Here is a 15528-nt window from a genome sequence, read left to right on the forward strand (position 1 = left end):
GCTGATGGGACTGAAGAGACACTCACCTGGAGCGGGACTCTCCGTCACAGGTACGCTGCATGTTTCTGCAGGTCACTTTATAGTTGTGTCTTAACTGCATTAGGGTTTCTGTTAGCTTAGTTTTGGTATATTCCTGATGTATTCCGAACATTTTGGTACACCCACATGTTGCTGGGGGCCACTGTTGATGCCTGAGTCACGGGTGAATGAACGGAACTGGAAATAAAAAGTTTTAATCTGATTAAAATAACACTCAAGTTTATTTATTTATTTATTTTTAGTATTCCCGTTGAGACAGAGGCTATCAAACCATAATGAAGAGTCTGAAGGCAAAGTTTAAAAAGAATGAGGTAAGAGCCATCTGTTGAGGGGCACGTGGAGCTTTACAGGTGTATTTGAAAGTAGTACATCTGTTTGCTATTGCTGCAAACTAGTTACAGCTATGGGCTATGCAAGCTGTGTTTTAACCTGCTATTACAGTGTTCAGTGGTCTACATTAAGTAGACATTTATATATATCCCAGGTTGCTCCTTGTGTGTGTGTGTGTGTGTGTGTGTGTGTGTGTGTGTGTGTGTGTGTGTGTGTAAATAAATTGGGAGGGGGGGTGCTGCAATTCAGTGTCACTGAGCAGCAGCAGGAGGGCAGGGCTGTCTCCAGACAGCCTTTATAACCAGAGATCTCAGGTAGCCTTCAATTATTCACACGTACGTGCACACAGATACACACACACACACTCAAAGAATCCCTACTATCCTTCTGTCATCCTAATGCTACTCTTGAGGGCTGGGGGTTAACCCTGTTCACTAATGTACTGTAATTCTAAGGTTTTACTTTTTTGCCTGCTCCTTAGCCACTCTATCTATCTATCTATCTATATATATATCTCGGCGACCACTGACTACAATGTGGTCTGAGCATGTTGATCCTGATGATGTGTTTGGCACCATTACAACCCTCCCTTACCTAGGACTGCACACGTGATGATTACCACAACAATGCTGGCAAGAATGATTTTCTTCTGTCTGATATGATTATTATTATAGTCCAACTGTCAGACAGACAGATCAGATAGATGAATATCCTGCATGCATACATCTCCACACTCCATAGCCTGAGAGACACATGCATTCCATAGCCCAAGAGGGTATTTTAGATTTCAGTTTGTATGTGTGCCTCGTTATGTCCCCCTCTACCCCGTAAATGACCATTCAGACCGGCAGAAGACAGCCAGCTCTGTTTCTCCTCTTTTTGCTGAGTCCTCACATCACACAGGCCCTGCTCTGTAACTGCAGAGAAACAGATCTACAGTATGATGCTGCCAGGGGGAGCTCCGTGCAGGACCTGACAAAAAAACTGCTGGAGAGAAGGAGGCTGCCTGCTACAGAGAAATTAATAGGTTAGAGAAAGGAGGACAGTGAGGAAACGAAGGAGGTGGCAGTGTGTGAAGTGCAGTGAGCAGAGCGGCTATGTGCCTGCCCTGCTAGCAGCCGAGGCAGGATGGTGGGATGGCATTTTGGATGCGGACAGGGAGCACTGCACAGGGAGACTTTGTTGCAAATAGCAGCTATACTGTGTGCGTGTCAGAGTTTTTGTGTGGCGAGCTGTTCAGTGTCATTGGAGGTGTGATTTCGAGGATAGCATAAATTCTGTGGTATGTAGATCTCTGCTGTGACGTTGCTGTGACCTCTAAAGGGTGTCTGGCAGAAACGAATGGGAAGCAGAGATCTCTGCAGTATCTGAAGTAAATGTGTAGATTTGTTATGTAGTCAGGCGGCAGTGTGTATGGACGCACAGCGTTGGCTTGGTACTCTGTATTTAGTTGTGTGTGTGATGCCCTGCTAGCTGTTATGGATCCTCAGCAGCCTGTTTTTAGCCTGATGAAGCAGCTGTGTTGTTTCAGCCTGCTGCCGCTGCCAGTAGGTATCTTGTCCTTCTTAATTAGTTTTATCCCTCTTTCCTCATATTTCTGTCTTAAAAGTAGTTTATTGTAACTTGTTAAAACTGGTATCTCATATTCTGTTAATGATCTGTAGCACAAGAAAACCCTTTTTAACACCATCACTGGTTGTTGCACATCCTAAGTGCATTACATTTCTTTCAGCTTCTCAGCCATCTCTTGTTTTGTATGTTATGAGTTATGCAGTGTGGTATCAGTTTCCATTGGGGCGGTTCAGGGTGGTGACCTGTTCTCTGGCGTCACCCCCCCAGAGTCAGGACTGGAGTAAGAGTGATGAGAGGCTCCTGCAGGCTGTGGAGCAAAATGAACCCGACAAAGTCTCGGCTCTCATCGTCAAAAAGGGTCTCTGTCCCACCAAGCTGGATGCTGAGGGCAAGTCGGCGTAAGTTGGACACCTAATTTTTACTATTCTTAGTTGCTGCAGGGAATTCTTTTATTAGAAGTAATTACAAGTACTAATACTACACTCAGGAAATGCTACTACAAGTAAAAATCCTGCATTCAAACCTTACTTAAGTAAAAGTATGTAAGTATTATCAGCAAAATTTACTTAGTATCAAATGTAAAAGTACTCCTTCTTCAGTAAAATCCTCCCTGTCAGTATTTAACTATTATATATGATGTTTCTGGATTCATATAACTGCTGCATTAATGTGTATGTTGCATTTTACTGCTGTAGTGGTTTAAGGTTGAGCTAATCTCACTACTTTATATACTCCTGGATAGCTTAAAATATAGTAATGCAATAATTTTTCCCCCTTTTTTCACGTTTTGGTAAATGGTAAAATTTTATTACCCACTTTCTCTTAAACTTATACTGGATTGATGAGTTTTTTTAACAGATCGGATGATAAAATCATTTTAAATAGAAGCCTATTCTAATTTCTCATCACAATGTATTGTCGTTCTTCCTTCCGGCAGGTTCCACCTCTGTGCGACCCGAGGCCGGCTAGACTGCCTGGAGGTCATCATCTCTCAAGGAGCAGACCTCAACGTCACAGACGGCGCTGGTAGGGTATTTTATGATCAAATAAAGGTTTTATCTCACGGGCCAAAGCCGCTGAATCACATGTCTCATGGATCCTTTAAAAAAGTCTGTTTATAACTGATTCCAGGCTTCAGCGCCCTTCACCTAGCAGCCAAAAACGGCCAATCAGAGTGTTTAAAGAGACTCTTACAGGTAAAACACTGAATTAACCAACAAATACTGTAAAATATAAGCAGAGTAATGCACACATGAGACATTAAGAATGCACTCATTACAAATGGTTCACCTTTTGCTGTTGATGCCGTTATTTGTATTTTCCCTGTCAGGAGAGATTAGCAGTAGACTGCACTGACAGCATTGGTAGAACACCACTTCATCATGCAGGTAAATGGACAAATGACTGCAGATTGCAACAGATTCCTCTACTAGATCCCATTTAGTATTTTTTAATTATTAAAAGTAAGCAGGTCTAATTGGACACAAAAATCTGTGCAGTTTTTGTTATACTGCATGTAAACCTCTGATATTGACCATAATTTTGATTATTTCATGCAGCGGTAAGTGGCTGCCTGTCCTGCACTGAGACCCTGTGGGACTTTAAAGCCAATCTGGATGTCCAAGATGGGGTAGGTTTAACAGTTTATTTCCATTATATAAAGTTTGGTTTGCTATTTACTTTTCATTTACTGGTACAATCAGACCACTTTAACAAATGTCCCGGTTGTTGCTCCATGATGTCTGAATAACAGTATCTCTCTGTCAGGACGGGGCCACCCCTTTGATTTTGGCAGCCCAGATGAGCAGAGTGGAGCTGTGTGTCTTTCTGTTGGGCCGAGATGCCAATGCAAACATACAAGACAACCAGGGAAGGTACTGGAGAGATTTTCTCCTCCTCCTCCGGGGCTGGGGAGGCAGCAGGACCACTTTACTGTCCATCTCCTATAGCTGCAGCTGAAGCTCTGACAGATGGAATGACAGAGAGTGTTAGGCAGGGCTGAGGCAGACTGGGGCGTGAAACAACCTTCTTAAACTAGAACTAGGATTATTCTCACAGCAGTGGTTTTGTCTGGGTCAGGATAGAGGAAGGATTCCCATAGACAGTGTCCAGTGCGTGGGGTAGATTTGGAGCGATGACAGGTCAAGACCTCCAGCAGGGACCAACAGCTTTCAGTTTGGCCTTGGATGTCTCTTTGCAGAGGATGATTAAAGAATTATCCACTGGTTAAGGAGGTGAAAAGACCAACATTTTTTTCAGGCTGCATCATTATATCAAATAGAAAAATTTCCTCAACCAAAATTAAAATCATGCATTTTTGCATTTTTTGCAAAATATTGCATCGCTAGTTTACTCATTACTGCTGTTTTTACTGCTGTACTCTGATGTTTTTTGGTTTTGGAATCGCAGGTCTGCATTGATGCTGGCGTGTGAGAGTGACAGTGTGGAGACTGTAGAAGCTCTATTGAGAGGGGGGGCCAACACACAGCTGGTCGACGCCCTTGGACACAAGGCCACCGACTACGGCGTAACCACGGGCAACCAGCGCATCATCCAGATGTTACAGGATGGAGCACCTCCAGGTACAGTATGAGGCCTCAAGTCTTTTTACACATGGAGAGATAGATGAGCCAGCCAGTGTAAAATCAGGCAGAATAAATGAAACAGCTCATGACAGCCATTTTTAAAAAGGGGGTAGCGTCATATGAAACACGTGGCAGCGACAGCTAACAGATCATCAGGCCCAAACAGAAGCAATACCGTTTGTGGCCGAGCTCCTCCCGATCCTGGCTGCGTCTCTGCTCCTCCAGGAAACAACTGTAATAGGAGGAAGTGGATCAGGGGGACAGCTGGGTGTAATTGTGAAGTGGGATTTAAAAAAAAAAAAAGAAAAGAGAGAGAGAGACGAAAGGCTTGTTCTACTTTCATCTCCCGGCAAAGACGCTGCTGATGTATGAAAAACAGATGTGTGGCTGGTTTGACAAAGAGATGAAGGAGAGAGTTTGGTGCACATATGATGCCCGACCACATCAGTTTTGGTTCTAGATCTGCAGATTTTGGTTGAATATACATGATACATGAATGGCACTGATATAAACGATGTATTAGAAAAAGTGACAGGAAGTGAGAGTGTGTATATGGTGCCTCGGGCAGTTTGCCGAATCTAATTTCTGCAGGGGTTAAAGTGTCTTGCTGTGTGTCTCTTTCCCTCTGCATCCGTAGCTTCTGAGGGCGCAGGCGAGGAGGTAATGTTGCATAACTGTGTGCTGGATCACTCCCTCCATCAAATGAGATCATGGCCCACTTGAGCCGATCATATTGTGCATGTTTTCCAATATGAGATCATTGTTTTTGTGTGCTGCTCTCTTTTCTTTGGCTTTCGTCCCCCTTTGTTTGCCGACCTTTTGTCTTATCGTGGCTTCCTCTGTTCTCTCGTTTTAAGTTGAGCTTGACGTCTGCTTGTCTGTGATTCCCCTCCCACCCCCACGCAGCCCCCAAAAGTGCCCTCAGGCGCCTCATCAGTGCAAGGGGGCACTACGCCCCGTAAACGGAAAGCTCCGCCGCCGCCTCGCTCTCCTCTCCAGGTACTGTGAGAAACATCTCTGTGGAGGGAAAACACTTTTCACCACAAGCACAGGCCATCCTTGCAGTATTGTTAGCACATGTATACAGAACATTCACATATAACATCAGCTCCTCAGCCTTTTAGTGTGTGGTCCCATTAAAAGATGAAGAAGCTCGTTGGCCAGTTTTAGAACAGTTGACCTCTATGGTGCTACATGAGTGCAAAGACGATACAAGGTGTCCATATTTATGCTAATTGCACAATAATTTATGTGGTAATATCTCTGTAGCAGATACATATCTTATCATATCATATCTTTGATGAGTAACGTAGATGAATTTATTTTCTGTTTTCCCATCACAAAGATCCAGGGTTTGCCACCATCTCCACAGCCCCGGAGTCCTGCTCCACCCGCCCAGTCCCCTGAGCCCCAGCTCCAGTCTCCTTCTCCCTCTCCAGAAACACCACAACCAGCCCAGGTTGGCTCTGTAAATGTTGATGTTTTTGTTTGGTTACAGTCGCGCTTGTCCTTTATGTCATGTTAGTGTCATATTCACATACACAAGGCAGAGGATGAGGAGGTGTTTGAGGAGATTCGACGGCTGCGTCTGGAGAGAGGCCGTCTGCTGCAGAAGATCAAAGCCTTGGAGCAACAGCAACAGAGCGCCCTCTCTGCCTTGGAGGAGGTACTGCAGGCAGCCCTTCTTACTCACGTTTCCACAAAGTGTTTAGTAATTTTATGAAACCTGTACTTATTCATTAGAATTCTCTCTGTATGCACCTACATCAGACAACAATGCATTTGCGAAGACTGAGTGTTGTCCTGCCGGGACTCAGACGCAGAGTTCAGTTCACACAGTTCTTTATTGAAAACTCTCAAGTACCAATTTGTTGAGTGTTAAACAAACTGGCTATGAAAATTATTCTAGGCAAAATACTATATTAATAATTATATCTATAATAAGAAAACAACAAAGAAACAAAAAATCGCTCACTAGGAGGAAAAACACTAGATCTTTAGAACTATGAAAACTAAGAAACAAAAGACGCTCCCGAAGGAGGAAAACACAAAAGGCTAGGAAATGGATTAGCGAAACTAGATAAGAAATACTACAAACTCAAAATGCACTCCTAACTAAATGGAGGAACTAGACTCAAAGAAACAAAATAATTCCAACACAAAGTCACTCAACAATGAGGAAAACAATTCGGCTATGAACTAAACTATGGAAATAAACCAGAAACTACATTATCAAACTTACAAACCAAAAACACTCACGAAGAGGAAAACTAGAGCTTACGGACAGAAACTGTGGCTGTGACAAGGACAATGGGGAAGACAGCCTTGGGTGAATCGCAGACGGACAAAGACACACTGGCACAAGACAAGGGAGACGCAGACTATTTAACACGTGGAGGGTAATCAGGAACAGGTGGAGACAATAGGTAATCAGGGCAGACACACGGGACACACGAGGAAGGGCAAGTGCTCTGAAACGAGAGGAGAGTTAGACCTTCAAAATAAAACAGGAAATGACAAGACAAAAAACCCCATGACAAGACAGACCTCACCGCAGTGTGACAAGCGTAGCTTGTTATAACAACCATTTTTACATATGTATCTGTGTTTGTTTGCACTGTAGTTGTCCCAACTCAAGCAGCGTCTAGAGGAGGCAGAGGCGGAGAGAGACAAGCTGCTTGAAGAGCTGAAGGGAGGTCATGGCATTGGGGCGAGTGACTCTGAAGACATGGATGAAATGTTTGACTTCCCAGGTATGCAGTCTATGTGACATGGACTTCCCAGGCCATGGCAGAAAGCATGCATGTACTTCCATGCGTGTGTTCCTGCAATTCCACATGGGCATTCCTGTGTGCCTCACCTCAGGAAGTACACAGTTTTATCTGTTGGGTTGTTGCTCTTGAACTTTTACTCTAGAGAAGCTGCTCTCCAAGCGCTCCAGAGCCTCCCCTGCTCCGGATGAGGCCACTTGTCAAGGGGCCGCAGAGTCAGCCCACCCTTCTGCTCCCACTGCAGACCCAGGAACTGTTGCTGAGCTGCGCAAACAAATAGAGGAACTTACGTCACAAAACTCTGAACTAGCTCTCAAAGTGCAGGTAAGGTCAGGCAGAGTACAAATGCACAAATGCATAACCTATTGTGCTCATACTCATTCAACTGACTCTCTCATACACATACACATGTACGTGGTCGCAGGCCTTTTTAAGGAGCACAAATTGATAGTGAAGTGATTATTGAATGCTTCAAGAGAGGCTTAATGTCCGTGACTCAAGCATTAGTCATGTCCACTTAGACTTTGTGATACTGCACTCTGGCACACTAATGCACTAAGGCAGATGTGTTCATACAGGTATAAACAGAGCAGCGTCAGATGCAGACATGGGGCCATTTTGGAGACATTCCTCACTAACTGGGTCATGCTGGTTGAAGCTGTGAAATTTGCTTGGAATATTCTGTTCTGGCGTGATTCAGTCGCCACTGTGAGAAGCAGCGATCCAGGCCATGAAGTGTGGGAAATCTGAGGTCTCATATGAGAGCAAAAAGAGATTGGGACTGTGAAAGAAGCTCAGAAGGGAAGAGGAACCAAAACCTCCTGCTGTGATTTATATGGTGGAGGGCAGGCTAAGATCCCATAACTCATACTGGCTTAAGTTAATTTAAGGGCAGCTCCACCAATTTTGCACTTTTTAGCCTGTGAAAACATTTGTACAATGTCCTCTGTGGCTCTGCAGGAGCTTTGTCATGTCTAAGAAAATAACACAGGATGATGTCACCAGGCTTATGTCAGCATGGGCTTTAATTTATCAATAAATTATACATTTATAACAGAAAGCCTTTGTTATAACATGGAGATGTAGGAGTTCACCATGCAGGAAGGATCTTATGAAACATTGCTCAAGTTTCAGTATGGGAAATGTAGTATCCAGTGTCTTTGGACCTTGACCCACATGATTAATACCCATTCCATTATCAGAAACTACATGTAAACTCTGTTTAGTATTAGCTTATAGCACATAGCTCAACCTTGACTGATAAACAGTACAAGGCTTATTATTGAAAGCTACTTCCTCTGTGTTGTGCACAGATGCTGGAGATGTTCGAGAAGGATGACACAGACATGCAGACCTCCAGCTCGGACTTTGTCCCCATAGTTCAGTACGAGACCCTGAGGAAGGAGTTTGAAGCCCTTCAGGAGCGTCTCTCTAAGGCCCGGGCTTCAGACGAGGCCTCCAGCGTGGCAGAGGAGTGGTAAGATCGATGCATTATGATTAGGAAACTGAAGTTGCAACAGATCACATTCACTTGAACACAACTGTATTAGATCAGGCCTGTATTCTGAGATGTGTGCACATATTTGCTAATATCAGTTCCCAAGTCTCAGCAGTATCTGCTTCTTCTTCTTCTATTAGGGCCATTTTTAAAAGTGCTGAGCATCTATACTTTGCTGCAGCATGCTGGAGGCTGAGGTCCAAAATGTATACTCATGACATCATGGATTTGAGGGCATCTTGACCTCTATTCCATGATATTTGTTGCTTATACACTATAGTGAAGAATGACAAAAATATATGTGTATTTATGTGATCACAAGTTGCAGTTGTACACTTCAGTAATATAGTGTTAATGTTACTGAAAATAAAGCCTTAGTATGGGGTAATGAAATGGCAATCTTTGTCTTGTTCTGCAGTCGCGATGAGAAGTCTCAGGAAGGCGGTGCGGATGCAGACAGTGTGGAAGCTCTGAAGGAGAAGCTGCGAGGGCTGGAGGAGCAGTTTGCCTCCTCCCAGTCTGAGCTGGAGGAGCTGCGGGAGCAGATGCGCCTCGGGGTGCTCTCTGTGGAGTGTGGTGAAGGGGGTACTGTCGCAACAGGTGGTGGGACTGAGGGTGGGTCTGGGGCCGCAGCGGGAGAGGCACAGCAGCTGGGGGCGAGGGTGACGGAGCTAGAGGAGGAGCTAGCTAAGAGACGGGGCGAGGCGGGGGGCAGCCAGGACAGTGACACAATCAAACAGCTGACAGAGAAAGTTGAGGATCTCCAAGCTGCTCTTGCCCGAAGAGAGTCTACAAAACAAGAAGAGGAGAGAGGCCGCGAAGGAGAAGAGGCGGAAACAGTGAAGTGCCTCCGTGGCAAAGTGGCTGAGTTGGAGGCAGCCCTGGCCGAGAGCAGGACGTCAGGGAAAGAGGGAGGAGCAGCAGGAGATGGAGGTCAAGTCCGTCGTCTCCAGGAGCGTCTAGCAGAGCTAGAAGGGGAGCTGAGAAAGTGTGTGCCCCGCTCGGAGTTGGAGGAGGTGCAGGTGACTCTGGGGCTCCAGTGTGAACAGCTGGCCAGGGAGAGGGCGGACGTAGCTAGAAGGCTCAACGATGCCCTCCTGGATCTGGAGAGGCTCAGGCCTCCTCCACATGGAGATGATGAAGAGGAGGAAGAGGAGGAGGAGCACTCGGAGAGCTCAGAGCCCTCAGTCATATCAGGTGTGCAAAGTTGTTTTGTCTTTTTTCTCTTTAGAGAAAAATATTTTAAATTTCTGTCCATTTTGTGAAAGACTGTGCGTTTGTCCAATCAGAGCACTCCAGACGCTCCCTGGCGGCGGTGAGAGAGGAGCTGGAGGTGGCGAGGCAGGAAGCAGCCCAGGCCCTGGACTGTCTGTGTGCTGAGCGGGAGGGCCGGGCACAGGACGCCCTGCAGCTGAAAGACGCAGTGCCGCTCTCAAAACATAAGGAGGCGCTGTCTGCCGTGTCAGAGCAGCTCGCTCAGACGCTGCAGGAGCTCCAGGAGGAGAAGACCCTTCGTGGTCAGGCCGAGGAGCAGGCGGCCACACTGGAGGCCAGACTGCAGGCCATGCAGGATGCCATACCCAAAGAGGAGCATGAGAAAGTGAAGGTCAGCAGGAGACTTTGTAAATCTTATCACAAGATGGATTTAGAGTAGCAGTGGAGCCAAAGTCTTGTAGAAGCAGGGGTCCCAAGTGGGTTGATGTGTAAGGTTGTCAAAAGCAGTAATACTTTTATGCCACATGTTTTAAAATGATATGATCTCCATTGATTATACATTTGATAGATTCCAAAGTATTCTCTTCAGAGTACATTCTTCTAAGAAGTTTGCTATGACTTTTTAAGTCTGCTGCTGTCAGACTCTACATTACAATTAAATCCGGTCACCCATGTGCTTCCTGCCTCTTAGGCAGAGCTCCAGCACTCCCTGCAGGCCAGCGAGAGCAGTGCAGCAGCAGCTCAGGAGGCTCTGGGTGAGAAGGAGATGGAGCTGAGAGAGCTGAAGTCCCAGAAGGCTGCAGAACAGGGTCTGATCTCCAAGGAGGACCACGAGGCCCTGCGGCTCTCTCTGCAGGCCGAGATCAACGCTGTCACGGCCCGTTTCAACGACCTCACTCGCAAGCACGAGAAGACCTGCACCGAGGTGTGTGTGCCACCTTGTGTCTGCCTTCTAATGCCATCTAAAGCCACATTAGATGTTATTGTGTCTGCCACAAAGTGAGCTGTGTTCCATGAAGGCCTCTTTCCTGCCTCTACATTATTCATATGTGTATTACTTTCTCTATTCAGTCCCTCCCTGTTTCATTAGTCCCTTTGTATATGTGCTTACTGATGCACTGAAGTAGAGTTGTATGTGCACTCCAGGCTCCTTCATTCAGATATAAAAACTCTCACTTTGTGAACTGGGTTATTGCCACTCCAACAGAGGCAGGGCTATACAATATGGTAAAAAAAAAAGATCATATAGCAGTTATTTTGGCAGATATTACGATTGCGATATGATTCACGATTAGTGGGAATTTTTGCATCACATTTTTCATTTCACTGGAAAACTTTTAAAATCATAATGGATCAGTGCCAAACATGTTTTCTTCATCTGGAGAACACGACTTTCAGGATAGGGCATCTCTGCAGCACTGCGGTAGTTCATTACAGTGCCGTTTTATCACATGTTGTAATCAAAAGATTACAGCTTGAGCATGATTTGAATGTTACATTTGGCCATATTGCAATTTCAGTAATATTTCCATCAATTCTTCACCTACACAGACGTCATTAAGGGGCCACGCTTTCACACAGAGAGTGACAACTTAAGCCATGCAAAGTAGAAGGTAGTTTAATACAAAAGCATGAACCTAAATCCAACACTAGAATTTATTGTTAGCAGAGGCTTACCACACCCTTGTATGTGAATTTGTGCTAATAATGTTACGAAGTCACCAAAAGCAAATGTGTATCGATGCACTGTTGCTTGGTTGACTGCATTTATTTGCACTGGAGCGTGAGTGTGTGAAGATCAAAGGGAAAGTGGAAATTCCCATGAGCAAAACTCAGACAGTCATTTTGGGAATAGATATTTTAGATATTACTGAGAAAATGAAAACAGGAATTACAGAATAGGGTGTGTTTATTCACTAGATCAGACACAAGACAAAGTATATGAGATGTTGCTGAAATGCTGATGAAAGCCAAAGAGCAAAGTATTGGATAAGCTTTTCTACTAGGCAACGCAGGTGAACACATAAAAACTACAGTAAGTCCATTTCCTTGAGTTCTATTCTGCCGGTGTGTATTTCTGTCAGTTTGAACCTGTCGACATTAGTTACAACAGCAGCTGTACTGTGTCTTCTATAAAAGCAGAAAGCCTCTGAATTGGAGACCTGACTGCACATAGACAGCCTTGCTGTAGTGACAGGGTGCCACTGGTGGTTTTACTGGTCTAGGTGTTCCAGGTGCAGAGGGAGGCTCTCTTTAACAAGAGTGAGCGGCAGGTCGCAGAGTCCCAGCTGGCCACGGTGCAGCAGCAGCTGGCCGAATTACAGGCCCAATCCAGCCACATCCAGGAGCTCCACAAGGACATCCAGGAATCCCAGGGTCTGGTCAAGGAAAAGGACCGCAAGGTGAAAGTGCTGAAAGGATGGCCGGTTCACACAACCACTGCTGAAGCGCTCATGATACGGATGAACTGATGTCTTTGTCTCCATGCAGATAACAGAGCTGTCCAAGGAGGTGTTTCGGCTAAAGGAGGCCCTTGGAGCTCTGTCGCCTCCTCTGGGCATCACATCCTCCTCCTCCTCATCTAGCCATCATGGCAACCCTGGGCAGCAAATGGCGCTGCAGAACCGGATCGCCACACTCTCTCAGCAGCTCCAGGTGAGGAGAATGTTGACACAGGATGGACGAAGTGAGAAATAAATATGATTTCCTTGACTTGGCAGTTATGCTTTCTGTGACGTTTTTGCAGGATTGGGAGAGAAAGCACAAACAGGTGGTGGCTATATACCGTTCCCATTTACTGGCAGCTGTGCAGGTCAGTTGAACGTGCACATATTGCACATATATTTTTGTCATGACGGAATAGTTTGAGGATTTCTATGCCCGTACGTGTGAATATGCGTGCACATGACACCACTGTCTTGGCTATTTCCTGAGGTTTGGGAGAGCTCTGTCTCAGGGTGGATCAATGAAATGTTCTCTGTGCAACTGGCTGCGCAGCCACTCATAGTCTGGACTGTGAACGGCACTGACTGCTGGATTTGAGTTTGCCCCCCCTTTGTGGTGCAGACAACAAAGAGCTGGAATGATCTGTCCACCTTCTCTGCTTACCAGACGAAGTGGATGAAATTTCAGAAGAGGTGTGGGGAGAAGGGGCTCGACTCACTTCCTGGTTCTATCAGTTTATCTATTCTATCATTAGCTATTTCTTTTGTCATGTCGCTTGTAATGAGAGATTGTTCAGGTATTGTTGACCTTTGAGAAAACTTGGGCAGGTAGAGGTTTTCACTTCCAGACCAGACACGCAGCCCCCATCTGGTCTTTACACCTGTAAGTGTTTTGTGCTTGAACTGTTCGAAGCCTTTCTTTTATTTGGGGCAGGGTTGGGTATGAGCATCTTATTTGTCCTTTGTTAAAACCTGCAAATGCGAGCCTGCTGTTCTGTCATGGGGGGCTTTGCCTGTGCTCATATGAGGAACCAATGTGGAGTACAATGCAGAAACGTAATTTTCTCACACTAATGTTTGCTGCCCAACAGGGAAGAATGGATGAAGAAGTGCAGGACCTGCTACTCCAGATCCTGAGGATGTCACATCAGGGACACTGAACCTTACAACATCTTCAAGTCTCTCTCCACCTCCAGTCCCTTTACAGGTCAGCTGCATAAAGCAGATCCCTGTGGGACCGGCATCGTTAAGACCTTGTCTAGAAAGCCAAATACAACTGATCTGTGTTCATTAGACATATCTGCATGTGTATAATACAGTAACCTAACAACAGCCTCAAGGCTTGATTGATCAGCAAACAGGGAGAAATAGAACTGTAGAGTGCCTTCATGGCTGGATAACTGAATGACAGCAGCCTATAAGTCAGGGGTTTATGGTAGCGGACAGTTGATGTGAGTAGAGAGTTGTTATGAAGAAGATAGGATCAGGTGCATTGATTGTGTGACATGGGTATTGATTTTATATAATATTGTTATAATAAAAACAAAAACCAAGCTGCTCTTCCTGTTCTTTGTAACTTGCTGCACGCATGGATACATTTGATTGAACAAACTAACTAAACTACACTTCCTCACATCTATTTTTGGTTGATGAAAATTTTAATTTTGCTGCAACACGTGTGCGTGGAAAGTTTTGGGCTTAACTGGAGCTGCCTCATTAGCTGGCAGACATAAAAAGTCACAGAAGACATTGTACAATTTGAATTGTACCCTCTTTTTAAATTAGTTTTATTGACAAAAAGCCATTAAAGTTAATCAAAGAGGAAAAGATCCAAGAAATTCCTGAGAAAGCAAAAAAAAAAAAAGAAAGAAAAAGATTTGAAATAATTATATGAATGATTTGGACCTCAGCAGATGCCTTGCAGCTCACCTCATCTCTCTGTGCATTTATGAGGCTGCAGCTAAGACCTGTGGAGGGCCTGATCAAAGATATGTTGCTAATAACACAGAGAAAAATGCAAAAGCATAGAGTGATTCCAAAGTGTTAGATTGGGGAAAAAAAAGTGGGGAAAATCACTGTAGCTGCAGCCGGGGAGCAGAAATACACAAGATGATGTGAAGGTACAGACGTGGGAAAAGAAAAATCAATAAAGTGATGTATTCCCCTGAGCCGGGACAAATAAAGGATTTCATTTCAAGTCCAAAACCCCTGTCTTTAATATCAATCAGTGTAGACTAGAGTTTTCTAAGAAAAAGGTCCACTGAGGGGATTGTTGTGAGGGATGCATATAAAGACAATGACAGCCATGACACAATAAGACAGTATAACAAGTATAACAAGAGCAGCTTACATGACTGTTGACAAGTATAAGAGCTTAATCATCCTGAAGTTTGTACAGTCATTCATTGGCATGGCAAGAAAACTAGTGTTCTGCATTAGGAGCATAAATGCACATTATATACACTCTGACACAAATGCCTGTCTCTGAAGTTATTAAGGCACTGAAGTTGGGGGGGCTGTGGAAATACAGGCGTGGATATACTGAGTGTGTATGCAGAGTAGTTGGTTTTCACCCGAGACGTAGTATTGATGTGAGTACAGTCTGACCGATAATGCTCACAGGCTTATACAGCACAAACAGTATATCTTTAACGGCCCCTACGAACACACAAATGACAGATATCTACGGTAAATGTGATAAAAACGTCCCCCTTTCAAAACAAAGCACTGTATGTCCACTCGGCTTTCTATATGCAGATAGCATCATATTTTATGTTATGGACACACAAGCAAACAAAAAGCTGCAGAAGAATGTGTGGCTGCTTGATAAATCCGGCACTGAATCGTGTTCAGCGTGTTTCCGTTGTGCCATCTCAGACCTGTGCACATGTAACAGCAAACAGTCTTTACATTCCAAAGAAACAGACATTTCTGGAATTGTCTCTAACAGTCAAAGTATTTTCATTTCTTGCATTTTTAAAGAAATGAACTACTGAACAACCTGACAAAGTTTTGTTCTGGCAGATGTCCATTATTTGTTCGGTGGACGACCTGTGACTGATTTGTTGGGCGTG

At 44.7% G+C, this 15528-nt stretch overlaps 1 protein-coding gene across 1 annotated transcript; it reads left to right on the forward strand.

Moving 5' to 3' along the window:
- Positions 1-13951, forward strand: ankrd24 (ankyrin repeat domain 24). The gene is made up of 23 exons (XM_041936004.1): positions 1-50; positions 282-350; positions 2209-2339; positions 2879-2967; positions 3073-3137; positions 3272-3329; positions 3501-3571; positions 3709-3815; positions 4351-4523; positions 5164-5186; positions 5433-5525; positions 5872-5985; positions 6073-6192; positions 7150-7279; positions 7443-7621; positions 8611-8774; positions 9256-9992; positions 10085-10401; positions 10702-10935; positions 12236-12412; positions 12501-12665; positions 12757-12822; positions 13546-13951. Exons 2-23 carry the CDS (start codon positions 315-317, stop codon positions 13612-13614), a joined length of 3318 nt encoding a protein of 1105 aa, XP_041791938.1. The 5' UTR covers positions 1-50; positions 282-314; the 3' UTR covers positions 13615-13951.
- Positions 13952-15528: the final 1577 nt, after the last annotated feature.

This window comes from Chelmon rostratus, chromosome 4 (assembly GCF_017976325.1).
Source record: "Chelmon rostratus isolate fCheRos1 chromosome 4, fCheRos1.pri, whole genome shotgun sequence".
Taxonomy (NCBI): Eukaryota; Metazoa; Chordata; class Actinopteri; order Chaetodontiformes; family Chaetodontidae; genus Chelmon; species Chelmon rostratus.